General features: G+C 50.3%; 1 protein-coding gene across 8 annotated transcripts in view; it reads left to right on the top strand.

Moving 5' to 3' along the window:
* The window catches only part of Tio (zinc finger domain-containing protein tiptop), an 88412-nt gene extending 66499 nt beyond the window's left edge, over positions 1-21913 (top strand). For all 8 annotated transcript variants that reach the window (XM_076822983.1, XM_076822981.1, XM_076822982.1 and 5 more), the window contains 2 exons: positions 11191-11434; positions 15768-21913. In XM_076822983.1, coding sequence (XP_076679098.1) covers positions 11191-11434; positions 15768-19737 — 4214 coding nt within the window. In that variant the 3' untranslated portion in view covers positions 19738-21913. The remainder of the gene's footprint in view (positions 1-11190; positions 11435-15767) is intronic.
* Positions 21914-22256: the final 343 nt, after the last annotated feature.

Here is a 22256-nt window from a genome sequence, read left to right as displayed (position 1 = left end):
CGTCGAACGGTCGTGGACATGTCGTATGTACCCATACCGGTACCGATATCGAAACGCGTTTCGAGATCGCGAACTCGACACAATAAATAACGCGGGGAGCTCGGTCGAGATTCGTCACAGAGGACGTTGAATTTTAGTGAATTTCAGTAAATTTCGGTGGATTCGAGACACGACCGCTGCGGCGGCGTGCGGAGAAATCGTCCGAGCGGTCAGGAAGAGTGGAGTTAGTTAGGCAGAAGGGTGTACGATAACCGAGGTAGGTAGGAGGGGGTACGACGACTGGAGAGCGGACGGGAGGAGTCGGGGAGCGTAGGTAGTCATTATGTGGAGGGAGGTGACGTCACTGACGGTGACGGATGGCTACACGTCAGGCAAGTATAAACCCCATGGTACCCAATAAATTATTGCAACTATAAATTACTTCTGTGCTCACGATATAATGCCACGGCTACTGCTGCGGCGGTGGTGTGCGTGCACGCGCACCTACACGCGTGTCTGCTGTCGCGTCGATGCCAAAGGTGGGGCGTGCAAACAAAGGTGGTGCGATCCCGAACTAACTAGCCTCGGTATGGTCACAGCCAGCTAACCAGCAACACGATCCTTCTTTTCCCTCGCGTTTCTTCGCTTTCTTTCCTGCTTTTCGCGGCGGGCTTTTTCAAGGACCACAAATGAAAATTACGCGCTGCCTAAATAGCACCCTCCTGCAAATGTATTCGCGAAAGAAACCGTACTCCGGTGGCTCCTTCCCCGTGGTTACCAGTGAGAACCACTGATGCGACATAATCCCGACCGATTCGTAATAAATATCGTTGCGTCGGTCTGGTTCGACGGTATTGCTGTATCTGTCTCTCATCTCGATGCCTTTGGGGGGCTAAGAAGCGAGGCGAAACGGCGGTTGAAGGGGCAGAGGGAGGATATTATGGGCGAGCGAGTGAGTTATACGCCTTGCCGCATGTGTGTCGCATAAATCTGCTCCGACCTCGGTACCGGCCCCCTTACCACTGCGCTGGAACAGTTTCTAGACTTTCCTTCGGTACCAACGACTACTCGAACCGAACCGAACCGAACCGAACTGAACCGGCTGACTAACGGACTGACGGACTGGCTGACTGGGTTGCCTAACTGACTGTGACGGACTGACCGATCGATACCGTACTACGGTAAGCAGGCCAGTAGATGGACGAATCGTTGGTTAATCGTTAATATTGAAAGAACTAGAGTTTGAATCTATATTATTGTTTTTTTTTATTTTGTAGAAAAACGTTTGTTGTTTTATAAAACATTAATATATTTATTGAAATTTTTTTTGTATGCGAAAAAGTATTTATATGTACGGTCTTACGCCAGTATGCGCTAGTCGCTCGATTCTTAGTAGCCATTGCTCAGCGTATTCGTGCATTCAAGTTAATAAAAAATGTGGTTGGACGTATTGTAAAGAGGTCTGTAATAGATGATTGTATTGAAATATTAACAATTTATAAATAAACGCGTAAACAAAGAAAAATAAAGCGATAGAACTTATAAAAATGACTGTCCATGTACTGGTATGGATTTTTTAACCTAAACCGAGTAAATGGACAGAATAGAATTGAACCTTTTGAAGCCGTTTTTTTTTAATTTCACAAAGAAAATCCAGTACTGTAAATAAAGTTTGTAATCCGTTAATACTATAAGAAACAAATCTAAACAGCGAAGGAGACGGAACAACGAAATTTCACTGGATTTAATAGTTGAATCTGTTAAAGAAACTAGTCAAATTTTATAATTCCCTGTTAAATTATCTTATTGATTAGAATATATGAAAGAAAGTAATAAATTATATAAGCACACAATATTTCTTTCTCCGTTGCACCGTTTTGGCTAGACTAAAGTGACCAGACGTTTTATGTTAGAATGTGGGACATTTAAAAGGAAGCTTACCACATTCGTAAGGACATCATTTTCTTAGTTTATTTAATTATATAATAAAGATATACTTCTGAGAAATTAAAACAAAATTAAAAACACTTTTTCTCATAACAAAAAATTAACTACATTGATCATAGAATATCAAAAATAACTATATGGATATATATTTTTACTTTGTGCCACTACGAAAATGTTAAAAAGGTTACATGTCAAATCGGGACAGTCATACACAATCCAGGACGTCTGATCACTTTAGGATAGATATAACCTCACTTTATTTGCACTCTGGGGCCATAACCTGTTGCACAGTTTTCGGATAATGAAGACTGCATACGTTTTTAAATTTGATAAAATAAACTATATTTTAACATTAAATGCCTTCATCTAGGTCACTACTATAGCTAATAAGCCTTTTATACGTCTAGCCAGACACCCACCCATCTATTGGTTCTAAACTGTCCATCTATTAGCCCTATAGTCCATCTACTGGTGATACGGGCTGAGTAGAATTTTCATCATTTTCTGCTTAAATACATTAATTTTTTTACTTACAGTAATTTTTTTCTTTAAATTTATGCATTTTTTCGTGCAAAGCTTTTGATTTTTTTTCTAATACAACAGATATTTCTAAGAAACACCTTGATGTAAAAATCGGAATCCGCTAAAACGTCCATCTACTGACCTGCTTACCCTACGCCTCCTTCGTCGTACTTGGAGCAGCCAGCAAACACTCCATTGCCGAATTCGAACAGTTGGAACAATTCCTTTCTACGAAAAGTAATTGAAATCTACATATCCTCTTTCTCGCGAGGTTCGCACTGCGTTCGCACAATTATTTATAGTCGAGTTTCATTTACGAAGAGGTATCGTCGCTGCGAATTCGTGTTAGATATACTGCCTCCCCGGCAGTGTCGCGAAACGATTTTAAGAAGCGCACAAAGATGCGAGATTTCGGCTTGGACGATGACGAAGCGTGACAAGGGGTGGGGGTAGAAATTCTTTCGTCGTGGCAATTGCTGCTCGCTTGTATTTACGGAGGAGGGACGAACGGTGGAGCGAAGGGTGAAGAGATCGAGAACCGCGCGCACCTGTCCTTCCGTACATCAGCCGTCCGTCATCCGGAGGACGGATCGCTCCCCTGTCTGTGCGTAGTCTTCTCCCGAACGTCCGTCCGTCCGTTCGCTCGTTCGTTGAACGCAGTCTCTCGCGCGTACCACGAGGCATCGCACTTATTTACGTTGACACAATATTTATTAGGACGGATCGGTGAGGCGGTCGTTTGCCGGTTCGTACGAGGCAGCAGCCTATTTCGGGAGCGACTCCTCGCAGCAGAGTCCGGCCAGTCGGTCGTCTCGCGAGATATCCACTCTTCTTCGGGATTAAGATACAGGCCGGTCACGCGCCTTATTTTTTGACGGCTGTCACGGCGCGTCGGCCGCGAGAAGACGGGTCGTTGTACCCGATCGCGGCCGGGCGCCCGATTCGGGAGAAGATCGAACACGGACGGATCAGACGTCGCCCGCAACGGGGGCGTAACAGGCGAACTTGGCGCCGAAAGAATTTCAGAGTCGTTTGTCCGAGGGAAAGCCGAGTTGCTGGCTGCTCGCTTCTCGCGCGACCACTTCGCGAGGGGTACGACACAGAGAGGCTGTGTAAACGAAACGATAACCGGACGGATCGACACCAGCTGCTCCGTGTTTGTTGCCGGTTCTATAAATAGAGCGGTTCACTCGCTCTTTCCCGCGTGCGAGCATCATCCGTCTCGCGATCCTTTCGCTCTCTTTCTGTATCTCTTTCTCCTCCGTATCCTTTCTTTCCCGCACGCCCTCACACCCCCACGCTGCCGTCCTTCCATCGACATTTTAATTCTCTCTTTCTTCGTCTCTCGATCGTAGCCGACTCGAGGGACGTTGCTTCGCTGACAATTATTGTTGTCACGGCCTCTGCACCGCCAGTCGGTAACAGGAGTGACATTTCGAAAGGCGGCGTGACGGAGAGTGGAAGAAAGAGACGCGAACGATGAGGAGATTCGGAGGTTACGGGCGAAGAACGAGAACAGGGGGGAAGGGAGGGAAGGAAGGGAAGAAGAGTGACGGATATCGTGATGAAGGCGTCCTCCTGTCATCTCTCCTCTTCTACCTCGCCAGGCCGTCGCCCCGCGGCACCTCGACCCTGTCGAGTGTCCGCCGACACCGCGACACCCCCTCGTTTCCGTCGCTATCCATGCCTCCAACTTCCAATGCTTCTTCTTCTCTCGAACCGCGCCCGGTTGCACGCGCTTCTCGGGCGTAGCGGTTCCAAACCGTACCGTGCAAAACTCGCCTGCACCGATGCTTCCTCGTCAACGCCAAGAGAAGACCTGTAGCGCGGCAACCGAACCGCGCGAAACGAGTTTGCGGATTCCAGCTTTTTAAGCGGGAGCAGCCGCAACAACGGCAGCACCTACGGCAGTCGCGCATCGATCATCACTGTCGCCTGTTGCACCATCGCATCGGATGGACGGACGGATAGACGAGCGAACGAACGAGCGAACGGACGAACGAACCAACGAACGAACGAACGAGAACGAACGAACGAACGAGCGAGCGGTCGGTTGGTCGGTCGGTCGGTCTTACCGGACGCATGTTCCATCATCCATCATCCATCATCCAGTCGTTCTACCTGCATCAACGGACGCACCTACGGCGCGACCGTGCACGCCCGATCATTAATACCATTCGGTCAAGTACCCGCGACACGATTCACTCGATCCAGCCACTTCCCCCTGCTTCGACTTCCATCAAGAACGGTATTGCAAAAGACTACCGGTGGCAGTACCGTTAGACCGGGATTTGCGGCCACCGAAGCTAAGGGTTGCGCTACTGCCTCAACCACGCTCGTAAACGTGTGCTAGTGTCTCTATGTAAATATATCCGCCACTCGATCATTTTCAGCGTCCTGCTGTCCTCGCGCAGAGTCTAACTTCTTTGCAAACGTAGCTGGCGTTCATCCGTACTTAAGCGTTAATGACGATTTCCTTTGCCCGGGAAACGGTAAGGGTTTTCACCTGTCCAGCGAACTCGTTGGCGCGAGTCTCGACTTTTGCGCCACCGAGTTGCTCCAGGTCCATCGCTCACCGTCGCATCGCGTCGGCTCGACGTGTCTGTCGCGCTTCGTCATCTTCCACTTTCACCGAGCCCCCATCCCATTTATACATACATGGACTGTTCCCCCTCGATGAAACCATGTCGTCGCGACTTTGCCGGAGCGAATCGTTCGTTGGCTTCTGAGTCGTAGACGGACAAGCTGCCAGACGTGGATGCGACATTTGAGAACTTAGACGAGGTTATTCCGCGAGTCGCGGGACTCGCCGTATCGCGAGCAAATCGCACCGCGGACCATTGAAGTCCACGCGATCGAAGAGTACGATAAAATATAGCAGGTGAAGCGAGCGATGGGCTAATCCCGGCCGTGGCAATTTACCTGCGGAACGGGCCATGCTGTGCTACCACCATCACCATCAGCATCGCCAGCCTGCTCCGTTAAGGCGCGCAGCTCTCATTGTCGCAGATATGCTCGGTGCAGCGAGGCCTCCACTGCTCGATCAAGTCGTAGTCGAACGAAATGAAAAGCGCATGGCTTCTGCCGCGTAATATTTCCGCGTACTTGCCGCGACTTTGTTACGAAGCGGAACGACAATTCTGCAGCCGAAACGCCAGCTCGGGAAATCCGAGATCTCACGGCTTGCCGGTTCGTAGTCGAAGAGGGGGGCGAGGACGAGAAGAGAAAAGGCGAGAATGAGCGTTCGCTCGTGTGTATCTCGCAGGGGAGAAAGAGAGATGGGGATGGGGTGGATGTAGTACGGGGACAAGGGAAAGGTGTGAGAGAAAAGCAATCGGGCGACGTGGATTCGGGGTTTTCACGGGCCTTGTCGATCGCGCGAGATTGAACGAGGCGTGTCCAAGTGCCGCGACTTTCGAATATCCCCATTGAAAATTGAAGGGGAGAATGCTTTGCGTCGATTTCGTTACGAGCTGCTGCGAGGCCGCGATTGTTTTTCGACCCACTGGCGAATCGTATTTCTTCTGTTCGCGAATGCGTTGGGCACGCGTGCCGGCCGGGACCGATTCAACGTCTTAATCCAGAGGGTGCTAGCCAACGGGGAGAAAGAACGGCGGTTCAGCTATTGGATATTCGCGAGACGGACGGTGTATTCTTTATGCAGCGGTGGAATCGTGATTCGTAAGCCGAAGCCCGTTCTGGAAGCAGGACGAGGAGGACGAGGGAACGCGGTGGCGCGGTGGCGCGCTCGGCCGATGGAAGGAAGCGATTCGACAGGCTGATGGAGTGAGTGTTGACTTAGGATAACAGTCGCCTCATCGGTCAATCAGTCAGGTAGACTACGGTAGGTCTACCGTAGGTGCTCCGTCTTCGGTTCGGCCCTGTCGTCTCGTTCGGACGGCTAAGTGACTCACGAATCCGACCACCCGACGTTCCGGTTCGGAAGACAAAGCGATTGGAAAAAGAAGCAAAAGAAGAAGAGAAGAAGGGCAAGCGAGTCGAGCGGATCGAGCGAATCGTAATCGTTTCCATCGACACCCAACGGGCACGTCTTTCGCCCTCGCGAACGAGAGACTCGCATCAGCGTTCGCGGATACAAGTGCGAGATCGGCCGAGTCGCAAATATACGTAGGTACTACTTAGGGACCCCGAGATGAGAGGCCGCGGATCTCGCCATCTGCTTCGGCCGGCTCGAACGAAACGATTCGCGAAAACGGGAGTACTATGCATCGCGAGCCTCGTCTTCAACACGTTTCGAGGCCGTTGCGAGGATTCAAGAGCCGGTTGCTTGAAGGGGGAGGAGAGGTAGAAGAGGGAGAAGGAGAAGTAGCGAGGAGCGGCAGGAAGAAGGACGGAGAGGAGAATGAAGGAAGGAGAATGGATTCACCCGTCAGTCACTCTCTGGCAGACCGCGAGAGAATCACAATGCGGAGCCTCCCTTTGCTCTTCCTCTCGGTTCATCTCTCTTCGTCCTTCTGTCCGACCGCCCGTTCGCTCGTCCTTTGCTTCGTACGTCCGTCCGTCTGTCTGTCTGCCTGCCTGTCTGTCCATCCGTTCGTCTCCTCGTCTGCCTCCTGTCACTCTACTCGCCAGCCTCCCGACGGCTCTCGCATCAGGAATTCATCTCCTCTCCTGTCCTGTCCTGCCTTGTCCTCCTGCGTTGCTCCTTTTGTTCCTTCCTTTCCCCCGTGCCGCTCTATAGCTTGGTTGCTCGCTAGCTTTCTCGCTGCCATGGTCGCTACTCGTTATTACCTACGCGCCGCTTTATTTCCGGTGCGTGGCTCGCCCGATTGCTCGCTCTTCGGCTAGATCCCGCGACCGAGCGCTCCAATTCCTTCGTTTCCCAGCGTTTTTCATCGATTCGGTCAGCGTCTCCATCCCATGCCGTAGAGTTCGTCCACGGATCGAGACGAAGATGACGCGCGAAGGAGGTAGGCGCAAGAACAAGTCGTTATCTCAATTGCCCCTGCAAACAATTAAGCTCATGCGTGCCGCTGTAAATTTTCGCAGCGCACGATGCTTTAACAACGAGTCTAATTACTGGCAAACGTAACTGATTTAATACGCCGCTGGTGCATAAATTTGAACGGGACGGGAGTTGACGCTACCGTAATACTTGGCCGCATTAAAATTTACGACCCGATCGTCTTCGCCGAACGCTCGTAATCACCGGGCGGTTTAGGTGCACGAACGTTTCAACGGGATTGCTCGTTTCGCGACGACAGAGGAGCACGCGATATAATTTCGAAAGCGCCTGGAAGCAGTGGCCAGCCGCGGCGCGACGAAACAGACTCCCTTCTCAGCAATTAGGAGGCATCGATCTCGTGGTCTCGTCGTTTCGTCGTCCAGCCGAGTCGCGAGCGTGACCATCGTGCTGCTGTCGAGCGGATCGCGGCTCTCGGCTCGCTCCTACCGAGTACGGATACCCGGACACTCGAACACCCGGACACCCGGATACCGGTTAACCAGTAATCCAGTACTACGTCGTATCGACACGTGTAGAGTATTGTGGGGCAAGAGTGCGCACTTACAGTTTAGACTTCCCTAAAATCCTTGGTATTACACCGATAGCACATATCATTTTGTGAGAAATGACTACTATCCCTTATTATTCGATAGGCAGAGACTATACGGGGTAAAAGAACAGAACGAGAAATTTCCACAAAAGTGTTTTATTTTCCAACATGCGATAGTTGTGGTAATATAGCAAAACGACTAATAGTTTAAAATTAATTTTTTGTTAATCAAGGTAACAGTAGTCGCACATAACATTATCCCCTTCGCAGTTTGCGCAGGCATCAGTCTTCTCGAGGATCTGTGTATTCTTCTTCGCAAGAAGGACAAATTATTCTTTCCGTAGACGTTGATGGTTGGGCTATTCTCTTTTTGGAACCGATTTGTCTTGTTCCTTTCAAACTATTTCAGAAATAGACGTAATTTTTGGGGATTTTTTTTTACTTTTCTAATTATTTATTTGCACGCTTGTATTCAGATTTTCTTTTCATTGCTTCATTTACTTCAAGCTGATATTTTAATCAAAAAGTTAATTAAAAAGGATTTTGGAAAAATATTGTGGAATAAAAATTAATATAAAAAAATGAAAAGCTGATATCAGCGTGGTTCATCTATCATAAATTCAAAATTTATTTCCATGTTGTGATTGAAAATTAATTTCAAATTTATTTTTTATATTCGGTTTAATCAGTTTTCGTTATTAATTTAGCAAACATTAGAAATAAAATAAATTTAATGAATTTATAACACCCGTCAAATTATTTTGGGGCAAAAGTTCACATTCGAATTTTTGCCCCCACAGCTACTTTTCCATTGTTTAATCAATCCTGTTATCTATGAGGAGAATTGAAAACTTCTATTAGCACTTTTGAATAGAAGAATTTCATCTCTTTCAGACGACATATGAATTAAAATATTTACTGATCAAATTATAGGAATAATATTGATTCCTAAAAATAAGAATATTACATCAGAACTAACGAATTCAGTACTCACCGCATTGTACGATAACAAAACGAAGCACAGCTACACAATTCGACACTGGCGACTCTATCTTAATTGACAATTGATTGTCAATCACCATTGGCCACTGCCAGAACTCGAACAATGAAATTCGCATAGTGCGAACTTTTACCCGCTGCGAACTTTTACCTACCTTTACTCTACGGGCATGTTGGCCGTTACCGGTTAGCCGCATCCAGGTACAGACGCGGAGAACCTCGAGAGGAAACAACCGGTAGAAGTGAGTTGCTGGATAGATCTCAATGTACCTCATAGCCAGTGAAAAAGGGGGAGTGAGCGAGGGGGTGGAGGCGTAGGATGGAAGGGAAAAAGGGACGGAGATTGAGCGAAAAAGTGAAACGAGGAAGGCAAGGATTCGCCGATAAGGCTAATTATTGTTGGGCATCGTGTACCGACAGCGTATTGGTGCGGGGCAGTAGGATGATCGGAAGAAACACGACCAAGATTGGGGGCAGGAGTGAGATCGAGTGGTAAAGGGAATGGTAGGCGAGGACGAGAACGAGGATAGGCGAGTTGGTACGGGATCAGATCGGATCCGCGTGCACGTACCTACATAGAGTTGGCGCGGAGGCGAAACGAGAGGGTAAACTGTCGTACGTGTCTACTAATGTATCCCGGTGTTTGGTAAGGCGCAACGTTTGGTCGAGCCGAGTACGGGAGGAGCAGATATCGTGCAACAGCATCTCCGCGCCGCACCGGTCGGGGTGTCAGGGCTCGGCCGCGGCCGCTTTCCAGCTCGGTACGCCACGCTCCTTATTTCTCTTGTATCTTTCCCGAGGTTGGATATGCAACCCCCTGGAGCCTCCTCGTTAGCGGCCTGCCAATGGGGGATACACGATCTTACCTCGCACAGCCATTTGCATTCTATTCCGTTCGCCGCACGAGATCTATCTCGGCGACGATTTTCTCGATACCGGGCAGCTATCGACTTTCGCCACTCTTTCAGCGAAATATACAGGGATCCTCTCGCGGAAAGGGAGGGAAGAGGAAAATGGAAACGAGGCGAGACGAGACGAGAGGAAACAGAAAAGAGAAGAAGAATGTTTGTAGCGGGCGGAGCTGTCCGCCGGTGGTCCGCCCTGATCTCTCGACTTCTCGCGTACTATCCCTTCTCGATGCGAGTTTGGTTCCAAAGCACGCTCGTACTTTTCCTTTTGTTGCCGTTCGTTGTCGTTTTCCTCGTTCTCGTCGTCGACGTAGCCGTCTTCGTGGTCGTTGGTCGTTGCTTCTTCGGGCACCTCCCGTTGCTGGCTGGATCGGCAGGCAGCAGCAGCAGCAGCAGCCTCTTCCATGGAATCGTTCACGGTCGCGCAGGGCTCCCGAGGGCCGCTACGGGTGAGAGAGACAATGGACAATGGGGACATAAATCTGCGTAATTAGTTGCCGATGCCTCCGCGGATCAATGCGCGATCTCCTTTCCCTCCTTCTTCCGTGACCCATCGGCGAACAAACGATCGTTTGGTTGGCCACTCGGCAAAGTAGGACGGTGCTCTTCGTCCTGCTTGTCCCCACCCTCACGAAAGGGAGGTGTGCTCGCTCCTTTCCGCCTCTTTCGCTTTCTTCGGCAGAACATCGGCATTCCCGGCTTCTCGGCTTCTCGTCTCGCCATCTCGAACGCGGACGCGTCGCGGGATCAAGATGGCGATGCACGTTGCATCCCTCGGCATCCCTCTGCAGCGCAATGTTTTCCAATGCTTTTCAATAGAGTGACTCACGTTCCGACTAAAGGGCAAATGGAGGATCGACCGAGGGAGAAAAGCGGCCGCGCAACCCACTTTTGGCAAAATGTCGCGACGACGAGGGGCGATACCACGGCCGATTCCGTGTCTCGTTATCGAAGATTCCGACGCAGAAGCGATTTGATTAAGAGTCATAATGCGGAGAACGGCAGACCGGGGCACGCTCCACAATGGCCTGCCATGATCTCGCTTGACGCATCCGATGCAGTCCCGCCACGTTTCGCACCCTCGCGTCGTTCGCCACGTCGACATGGTTGTTGTGTCGCCGCCGTGCTTGCGAAAGGCTGATAAATGAGCCGATAGCGGCGTTCCATTGCTCAACATTCATGCCTCTTTGCACAGTTGCTCGATACTTGGCTTGGTCGTTTCCCAATTCTCCGTCCAAGCCGTGTCATTCTGAACGGTCGCTGTCGCGCGATTCTACCGAGTTCACCGACTTCAACGATCGTCCGATTTTTGGTTGCAGGGGAGGACGGAGTCGAAGGCTCAGGGCCCGGCACGGACCTTCAAGGGGAGGAGGGCGATTGCGCGGAGGATGACGGCCCAATTAGCCCTAGCGAGAGGGGTTGCGCGGCTGCAGCCAAAGAGGAAGAGGATGGGGACGCGACCGATGAGGAGGAGGACGAGGACGCATCACCGCCTACACCACCGCCTTCCGCTACCGCGAGACTGAATCCCACGATACTCAGGGACACGGGACCCCAGGACAGGTAAACCTGCACTTCTCCAAAGGGACATTCCATGCGAACTCGGACAGATTTCGGAGTAAGTTTTCGTAGATTGCTGAAATTTGAATAGGTTGTAGTCTTTAGTGATATTTAAACGTACCTCGAAGGATTTTTCGAAATTTTGAAAAATGTCGATTTTACAGCTGTTTGAAGTTAAGTGCTACCTTTTTAGGAATGAAAGAAAGAAACTTAGTCTACTAGATAGATAGTTTAATATATTTACTTCATTCCTAACCCTGTGTGACCTTGAAGGTCATAGTATACCATATGGTTGAATTTGTCTTGACAGTCGCTTTCATAGTGGGTAATCAAATATATAGCATTCTGTTTAAAAAACTAAAGTCACCCTTGTTTCAAGGAAAATATTGCGAACACCAAAAACTGAGATACCGTATTATGTTGGATATAAAAAACAGTAAGAATTTTCCATCTTCAGTTTTTTTTCAAATACTTACCATTTTCGAGAATCTGGTATAAGAATATCAGGTATAGCCGCTTGGCCGCTGCGAGTACCGCGGTGCTGGGCGACGCAGCGTCAACTTTCAGCAATTTTTACGGGGCCAATTTTAAAATGTCCATATTTTTGAAAATTTGTCCATCAAGGGGAAGGATAAAACTATATTCTCCTTTTTTCATATTTTAAAAATCGCGCCCGATGTTAAAAACCTGCATTTGTTTAAAATAATTGCACAAAAATGGTTCAAATTTTTTTTTTAAACTGAAATAATTTTTTCTTAAAACTTCAATGTCTTCTCCATAAGCACCGTAAAGCTCATCTCCATCTGTTTACTACTTCCATAGCTATAATGCATTGAAATAAAGTTAGCACTTAACTTGAAACAGCTGTGAAATCGACATTTTTCAAAATTTCGAAAAATCCTTCGAGGTATGTTTAAATATCACTAAAGACTACAACATATTCAAATTTCAGCAATCTACGAAAACTTACTTCGAAATCTGTCCGAGTTCGCATGGAATGTCCCCAATCTATACGGGAAAACCGCGCCGGGAGTCGAGAGAGGCGAAGCGTACACCGAGCACGTAACGGGACGGAAGGGGCGGCCGTGAAAACTACCTATACCACGGTACGGACGTAAATTTCGGCGAACACGGTTCGCTTCGAACTCATTAGCCGGTGCTTTACCCAGGGCTTCGTCATAAACCGCCTAAATCAACGAGAGCGGTGCTGCCGTTCGCTTTGAAGTCGCCGACGTCGGGTGCCCCTTGTCGTGTACACACACGGGTATTCTCGTTGTTTGAGCGCAACGAATCGTCACGGAACCGTGCCGCGCACGAGCGAGGCATGGCAAACGCCGTTCGCTGCCTGCGCAAGGGAACGAGATGAACAGAGAGAGAGCAATAGATGCAACGAATGAGAGAGGGGTGGGACTGAGAGGGAGAAAGACAGAGAGAGGCGGAACGGGGGCGTTAGTGGGAAAGGATTGGCTTCACGGAGAGAGAGAGAGACAAAGAGATAAATAAGCCGGTGCCAGACTGATATCGGTGACTGCCGTGCGACGTCATACAGCTAATAGAGATAGGCACGTGTTATGCGTCGGTCTCCGCGTCGGCGATTCCACTAACGCCGTCGGTGACACCGCTCCGGTACCGCTTTGCCGCATCTACAATTGCGAAACGGGGGCGGTGGTGGCGGTGGTGGATATGTGTGCCGGTAGCGGGCTGCAGCGCTGGCGCCTCCGGACCCCGCGCCAGCCCGCCAGTCCGCTAGCCCCCCGAAAACTTCCCCTGCATGCGTGCCGGTGCTCCCCTTTCATCTCGCGGCACGCATTCGCTATTCAGTCAGGAGCAGTCAGTTACGAGCGAGCCGTCGACACGTCTGCAACCTCTCGGCCGCTCTCTCGCGTCGATCTCGAATTCGCGTCGTATGCCCGCGACAGCGCGTTCATGTTTACCGCCTGTTTGCCGATTTCTTCTGGGACCTCGCTGATCACTCGCTCCTCAACTTCAGATCTTTGCACCGACTACATGCCAACGAGCCTTTGACAGGTATCGATTTATCGCGATTCTTTCGCGTGGGACACGCTCACTCTTCCACTATACGTTACGATCTGATGGGATCGCACAGTGTCGTAGCAAAATAGTTTGAGGGATTTTGCAGAAGATGAAGGTGCGCGAGTTTATCGCAATATGTACAATAGGATGGTCCATTTCTTTCAAGTATAAAATGTAGGTTTTCCACAAGGTTGCTTTTCTTCCAAACATGCTAACTAACATCTGTGCAAAATTTCAGCCTAATCGGATAATATTTGGAGATCACTAGGGTTAATCGTTTTTAGGGGTATGGGAAAGAATTTCTGACTGTTTTCCAATTAATGAGCTGACACAAAAACATTTTTTTTAGGCTGTTAAAGAATAATATATGGGACATTCCATGCGAACTCGGACAGATTTCGGAGTAAGTTTTCGTAGATTGCTGAAATTTGAATATGTTGTAGTCTTTAGTGATATTTAAACGTACCTCAAAGGATTTTTCGAAATTTTGAAAAATGTCGATTTTACAGCTGTTTGAAGTTAAGTGGTAACTTTTTTGCAATACATTATAGCTATGGAAGTAGTAAACGGGTGAAGATGAGCTTTACGGTGCTTATAGAGTAAATATTGAAGCTTTAAGAAAAAATTATTTCAGTTTAAAAAAAAATTTGAACCATTTTTGAGAAATTATTTTAAACAAATGCAGGTTTTTAATATCGCGCGCGAATTTAAAATTCTGAAAAAGGAGAATGTAGTTCTATCCTTCCCCTTGATGGACAAATTTTAAAAAAATATGGACGTTTTAAAATTGACCCCGTAAAAATTACCGAAAGTTGAAGCTGCGTCGCCCAGCACCGGCTCACCTGGTCGGGCCGTGCGGTACTCGCAGCGGCCAAGCGGCTATACCTGATATTCTTGTACAGGATTCTCGAAAATGGTAAGTATTTGAAAAAAACTGAACGAGGAAAATTCTTACTGCTTTTTATATCCAACATAATACGGTGTCTCAGTTTTTGGTGTTCGCAATATTTTCCTTGAAACAAGGGTGACTTTTAGTTTTTTAAATAGAATGCTATATATTTGATTACCCAGTACGAAAGCGACTGTCAAGACAAATTCAACCATATGATATACTATGGCCTTCAAGGCCACGCAAGGTTAGGAATGAAGTAAATATATTAAATTATCTATCTAGTAGATTGAGTTTCTTTCTTTCATTCCTAAAAAGGTAGCACTTAACTTCAAACAGCTGTAAAATCGACATTCTTCAAAATTTTGAAAAATCCTTTGAGGTGCGTTTAAATATCACTAAAGACTACAACATATTCAAATTTCAGCAATCTGCGAAAACTTACTCCGAAATCTGTCCGAGTTCGCATGGAATGTTCCATATAGATACTTAATTGTGTAAAATAATCGTTGCGACCTGTAAATATGGTTCATATGGGCCAGTTTTTGATAAGTACGGTAAAGGCAGGTAATATGGAACTTCGTAAAATTTCGATAAAGAAATAACTAACTCTTCAGGCAATCGTGTATACTACTAGACACAATAGAGGATGATACTGGTAATTGAGTATCAGTCGGGCATCCATCATTGAAAAAGAAACGTTTATATTTTTCGTGGGGTGTAAAAGTTTCTAAAAAGTGCATCGAACAGTTAAATATTGTAGCGAAGGTATGTTACAAAGTATTATTTTGATATAATTTATCATTAAATATGTGTGTTCTTGATTATTCAACAATACTTTACCAATAAAGTTACTTTCTTCTTAGTATAATTCTTAATTTCTTGTCGGACCATGTGTGTACGTAATATGGAACATACCGAATAACATAGATGAAGTTGATAATGACGATGACGCTGTTATTCCTTAACAGCCTAAAAAAAATGTTGTTTTTGTGTCAGGTCCACTACTTAGTATCCTCAATCTACTTGGGTGTCAGCTGGAGAGTCATTAATTGGAAAACAGACAGACACTCTTTCCCATACCCCTAAAAACGATTAACCCTAGTGACCTCCAAATATTATCCGATTAGGCTGAAATTTTGTACAGATGGTAGTTAGCATGCTTGGAAGAAAAGTAACCTTGTGGAAAATCTGCATTTTATACATGAAAAGAATGGATCACCTTAATGTACAGGCATCTGCCAACGTTACGGTCGGCCGTTAATTCTCGAGCGGGACCACTACGAAGCGATCGCGATGTCACCGTCACCGATGACAGCGTCAAGTAGTCTAAATCAATGATAATCGCGACCACGAGCGATCGTTCTTCTCCTTTCCCTCGTAACGTTGTTCCTTTATGTTTCATGCTTTCAGAGAGCCAATGAGTCCGCGCTGTCCCTCGAGAGACTCTCGGGAATCGTCCGGTCCGGCGACCGGCAGCCCTCCACCGCCCGCGACGAGGAGTAGCGCGAGTCCGGTTAGTCCGAGCGGCATCGTGCCTCTTCCGCTCGCTGGTCATCCCCTGCTACCGCCACATTCCGCGGCGATGATGGCAGCGTATCTGCAACAGACTCACCAGAGGCTGCTGCTCGGCCACTCGCCGTTGTCCCGCGGTTCGGTGTCACCGTTGGTCTCTTCGTCGTGTTCACCTCCGGCCGCCACTCCCGGCCTCCTCGTCTCGCCGAGCAGCGTCGGCGAGGTTTCTCCGTCGGCCACACCGTTACCCGCGGTCCTCGACTTCAGCACGAGGAAGGCTTCCTCGACCGAAGACGACGAGGACGAGCAGATACTGAATCTCAGCAAACCACCGACCCCCTCCTCCTCCACGGAGACGAACAACGGGCCGCTGGATCTGTCGGTGCCGAGCAGAAAGCGGCCAGGCCCAGAGGATTCTCCACCTCCGCCAGTCCGCAAGTCCTCGAGGCTGACTGGAAGCGCAGCGGTCGCGCTCGCGCACCAGGATCCCGCTCAAGCCGTGACAGCCGTCGGCGTCGGTTTCGGCAGACCTCCGGTGGTCTCGCCGTGGACCTCGCCCGTGGTGGCCTCGCACTTTCCTTATTTCGCAGCCGCGGTCGCGGCAGCGGCTACTAGTCAGCAGCAGCTATCGCCTAAGAGCACCGCAGGCGTAGTGGATCACCACCAGCTTTGGAACGGTAAGATGAAACCGCCGTCCGCGTTAGACAAGCCCTATCAGCCAAGCGAGGCGACCAAAGCGCTCGAGAAGATGAGCGAGCTGAGTAAACTGGGCGGTGAGGATCTGTTTAGAACGGCGTCGAGCGCCGGGGCTGGAGGTCCGACCGGGACCTCCATCTCCGTCTCCGTCTCCGCCTCCGCCTCCGCTTCTGCGGCCGCTGCTGCCGCTGCGGTGGCTGCCGCTGCTGGAAACGCGACTGGTTCGACGTCCGGCAGCCGACACAGTGCTTGGCAGTCTCATTGGCTGAACAAGGGGGCCGATCAGGCCAAGGACGTACTGAAGTGCGTCTGGTGCAAGCAGAGCTTTCCCACGCTGGCCGCGATGACGACGCACATGAAGGAGGCAAAGCACTGCGGTGTGAACATGCCGGTGCCGGCTGCCGCATCGGCGCTTCATCCCCAACAGACGAGCATGCCCAGCATTCCTCCGACGCCTCAGTCCCATCAGCCTCAAACGACATCGTCGAGCAACAGCGGTGCTGGCTCTGCGGCCACTCCGAGCAGCAAACAGAGTCCATCCGAACTGAATTTACTGATCAAGGAGACGATGCCGTTGCCGCGAAAGCTGGTCCGCGGGCAGGACGTGTGGCTCGGCAAGGGTGCCGAGCAAACCAGGCAGATTCTCAAGTGCATGTGGTGTGGCCAGAGTTTCCGTTCCCTAGCCGAGATGACGTCGCACATGCAGCAAACTCAACACTACACCAACATTATCTCCCAGGAGCAGATCATCTCGTGGAAATCCTCGGACGAGAACAAGGGAGGAAGCGGCGTCGGTGGTGGAAGCGGTGGTGGCGCTGGAGCGGGCGGAGGCGGTGTGGGTGGGGGTGGAAGCGGCACAGCGGTTACCAGTGGTGGTGCTTCCGGCCCTCACGGCGGGAACGGCACCGGTCCTGGCTCCGGAGCGACCAGCAGCCACGTGAGCGCTGTCTTGACCTGCAAGGTTTGCGACCAGGCGTTCAGCTCGTTGAAGGAACTGAGCAATCATATGGTAAAGAACTCCCACTACAAAGAGCACATAATGCGTTCCATCACCGAGAGCGGTGGTCGACGTCGGCAGACGAGAGAGAAGCGTAAAAAGTCGCTGCCGGTGAGGAAGCTGTTGGAGCTGGAACGGGCGCAGAATGAGTTCAAGAACGGCGACGCCGCGACTGGTCTGGGCCACAGCCTTGGGAAACACGCGGGCAGGATAACTTGTGAGAAGTGCGGCGACAAGATCGAGACCACCATCTTTGTCGATCATATACGTCAGTGCATCGGGGCGGGCATAGTGGGCGCGAATCAACGGAATTTTCTTAAGAACGCGCTCATGTCGAACCACTTACCGGCGACGCTGCCCCCGTCCGAGAGTGGTCGTAAGAGCGTAAACGAGGACAGTTCGTCTGTTTCCTCGAGGCATCATCGGTCTCCTTCGTCGGCCAGCGACGCCACCACCCCGGGAAAAGAGACTCCGACGCCAACCGGCAACGAGACCACTGGCAGCTCTTCCCCTTCCGTTTTAAACGCCATCGAGAAACTGATCGAGAAGAGCTTCGATTCTCGCGTCAGGCACGGCACGCCGGGCTTGCATCACGCTCAGCCTGGAGCACCGATGGGCACGAGCATTCTCAAACGGTTAGGTATAGACGAGAGCGTCGATTACACGAAACCACTGGTAGATCCGCAAACGATGAACCTTCTCCGATCCTATCAGCAGCAGCAGCAGCAGCAGCAACAACAACAACAACAACAACAACAACATCAATCCCAACACTACTCGTCGAGCACAGCCGCGCGGAGGGAGCGCAGTGGAAGCGAGTCAAGTTCCGTTTCGGAACGGGGAAGTGGTGGTCGAACCGACTCCATGACTCCTGAAAGGCGCGTGGACCTGCCCTCGGTCGGTCATTCGGAGAGGCACCCACATCACCATCGCATCACGCCAGACAAGCAACTCGCTTCCCAAAATCTGTCCTCGGGACGTCATCACACGACTACAGAAGAATCCGGGGACGAGGACTTATCCGCGACCGCGACCACGACCGCGACCGGCACCGGTACGGTAGTAGTAAAGAAAGAACCGCGAGACGAGGAGACAGAGGAACGAGGATCCAACGAGGAGGAGCAGACGCAGTCTCAAACGAGCCGAGAGGTGTTCGTAAAGAAGGAAGTCGTGGAAGATTGTAGAGACGAGGAGGAGCAGCAGCAAGGTTCGTTTAATCATCGGCGGAGCAGTCTGCAGGACGGTTCGGAGGAGGGTCGTGAAGTTTTGTCGCCGCGTATGAACCCACCGACACCCAGGTCGAGCGGCCAAATGGAACAATTAGCTCGCAGTCCCTGTCGAAACAGCACCAGCAGTCCGACGAGCAGCGATCGTTCGGTAACCCCACGTGGAACACCGGATACCAAAGGTTCGAGTAGCCTCGGAGCTCTTTCTTCCATGTTTGACAGCTTATCGGGTGGTGGAGGTGGTGGAGTTGGTAGCGGTAGCGGTGGTAGCGGCAGCGGTAGCGGCGGTGGCGGTAGCGGGGGTGTTGGTGGGAGCGGCGCGGTCGACTCACAGGGTCGAAAGACCAGCAGTCATCCGTTGGCCGCGTTGCAAAAGCTCTGCGACAAAACGGAGACGAGAGGTTCGAGCGGCAACTCGGGCAGGTCCGGGGGCGGTGGCGGATCGACGTCGAGTCACGGAGGTTCCGCTGTAAGTGGAGTGAGCGGAAGCGGCCCAGGCTCTGGAACTACCCCTGGCGCGATCCTGGCGTTCAGCTGGGCGTGCAACGACGCCGTTGTCACCGCCGATTCGATCATGAAGTGCGCTTTCTGCGATACGCCGTTCATCTCGAAAGGCGCCTACAGGCACCATCTGTCAAAGATGCACTTTGTTAAGGACGGCGTGATCCCGGACCCGCTAACGATCGGCCGATCGGCTGCGGCAGCAGCAGCTGCTACCGCAGCAGCGGCCGCGGTCTCTCAGACCACCGCTACCGGACCACCGGTCGGTCACACTTCTTCCTCGCCCCCGACGTCCCAGCGCAACAAGTCGCCGCAGCCACCACCGCCGCTTCCACAGGCAAACGGCAGCCCATCTCAGTCAGCGGCTTCTTCCCTCGAGGAGAGCCCGCACTCCAAGTTTCTCAAGTATACGGAGCTGGCCAAACAGTTGTCCAGCAAATACGTATAGTCCGAGCCCCGTAAGTAGCGGTGCCACTTGTACATAAGTGTATCTATACTGTAACGACTGTAATTAGCGACCACTGGTTCCAACACCATCCGACCTTTCAAACTCCGCCTCCAGGACACACCTGCCCTTCCCGTACGCGATTCCATTATCCGGGCAACATACCGTGTCGTACTTTGCCTCGCGCTCGTCATCTTCTTCTCCCATCCGTACCACCCGACCCGACCCGATTATTGTTCGCGCCTTTGTATCGCCGAGCTTTGCCAACGTGGTCCACGTGCCGAGGCGCTCTCGTTCGGTCCCGTTACTCATCTACCGCGCAACACTTCTCCCCGGATAATCGAGTTACGCGACAGGAAAAGAAGGCCGATACGTCCAACGAGGAGGTGGACGTCGAACCCGCGTTAATTAAAATGTGATGCCACCATATCTCGCGGCACTGCTGAGTCAAGGGGCTCGGCTAGCGGCCAAGTTTGTGATTTTATAAATACTTAAGGACACTATACGACGGACGATAAGAGAGGATGGGAGAGAGAGACTGACGGCAGAGGGGAAAGGGATGGGGCAGCGACGCGGCAGGGAAAAAGAGACTGAACGAGAGGAAGCGAGTGACAGGGGTTGTACCTAGATAGTGTTTTCTAACGCGGTGGAGAGGGACGTTTGCCTATCGCAACTGTCGTAAGGTCAGATCAGCATGTATACCTCTAGAACGTAAGGGCGTAGTTGATTAGCGCATAGGCTAGGCTAGGGTCCGCCCCTGTATAGGAATCTCTTTGTTCATACTTATTGCTACGAAACCGGTGAGATCGTTCGGGGTGGAATCTCCTCGAAGGTCTACGAGTATCGGACGAACGGGATAACGAGTGCGAAATAACTGGCGCGGCGCGGTGTAAGGTGCGTGCATGAAGAAGCAACGATACGATACGATACTATACGATACGGTGCAATAGCGAGGCTCGCGGCCGCTCGAAACGTGTCGCGCAGCGCACGCCACGCGACACGACACGACACCACGCGGCGTCCGAACAATATCGTTTTCCTTCACTCGTAGCGTACGAGTAGACCATTGTATAATAAATTTTCTTTCTTCAAAAATACTATTTATTGCGCCGTGCGAGCCAACGCGACATTTTAAGTGTAAAATACTATAATTATTCTCGCTCGAAATATCGCGAATACCCTCTGTATATTGATTACAATTACGATTATTCTACATAATAAAGCGAGCAGACGGAAGGCGTAGCGGCACATTTTCGATGGCGGGGCGCGCTAGGAATCGATCGCGTCCCAAGGAGCGAGCGAGTGTACGAGCGAGCTTGCATGCGTGCGTGCGTGCGGGTGTGCATGTCAGGGTGCGAACAATCATCGGGGCGAATCATCTTGTATCTGTAGTTGCTGCGAGTCAGCTAGCCAGCTTGCCTGCCTGCCTACCTGCCTGCCTGCCTGCCCATGTGCGTGCGTGCGTGCGTTTGATCGTCCGTTCGTACAAGCGAACGTGCGTATGTATGTGCGTGCGCCGTCCGTCCGTGTATGTGCGTGTGCTAGTTGTGCGTATGTGAGACGATCACGAGAGAAAGAATAAGCGAGCGCTTTTCGGCGACATGCAGAGAAAAAGAGCGTGGAAAGGCAAGGCTAAGGCAATGGTGCGCAGAGGAAAAGTGTGCGTGTGCGTGTGTGTGTGAGAGAGAGAGAGAAAGTGAGCGAGTGAGAGAGCACGCGCGCGCGCGTATTCGAAAACGTGAAAGCCCAACTCTGGAGCGGAACACACTTGTATACGTATTTCTTGTAAACTCTAATTCTTCCATCGCGGACTTTAAAAGTATTTATCGATATAACGATAATATTAATATTATTATTGTAATTATATACGACTGCTGAGAGAGTGTGACAAAAGCGAGACACGAGGTCTACGTGGATGCGGAGAACGGCATACGCGCACAAGTAAACTTGGCGAAGTTTACATACTCGCGGAAACGAAAAGAACGATACGTGGATAGCCAACCGCGCGAAAAATACGCTCGAAAAGTACCTACCTACTTACAAATGCGCAACCACAAAGATATGCATCATGTATACGCGACTCTTGAAACCATTTTACCAGATTTGTCATTATTTAATTATTTCGGTTGTATTTTAAAATGCAATTAAAGCTCAAATAAATATATATGTTATAAAGTAACAGTCTGTGGGTATTTATTCTGTAGCCTCCTCCGTGTTTGCCACTTAGGTACAGGCGCGGACCAAAGATACCGGGGAAGGGTAGCGGCGCGGCGGGCGTCGTTAATTCGATAGGGCGCAGTAGCGCAATGCTGGAATGCACGTACGTACATACTTACATATAGGTACTTATGTGTATAGCAGTTAGGTATCGTTTCGCGTATAACAGCATCGAAGAATAAGCAGGTCCGGTAGATAAACTAGATAAACCGGCCACTACCAAAGCGCTTATCGGCCACAGATCCTTTCGCGAGATACGATCTGAACCTGAACCAAGGCCGTATGCAGTCTCCGAACATTTACAC

The sequence above is a fragment of the Andrena cerasifolii genome, chromosome 11, assembly GCF_050908995.1.
Source record: "Andrena cerasifolii isolate SP2316 chromosome 11, iyAndCera1_principal, whole genome shotgun sequence".
NCBI classification, from domain to species: domain Eukaryota; kingdom Metazoa; phylum Arthropoda; class Insecta; order Hymenoptera; family Andrenidae; genus Andrena; species Andrena cerasifolii.
The sequence above is the reverse complement of the archived record's forward strand: the minus strand, read 5'-3'. Positions and strand labels throughout refer to the sequence as shown.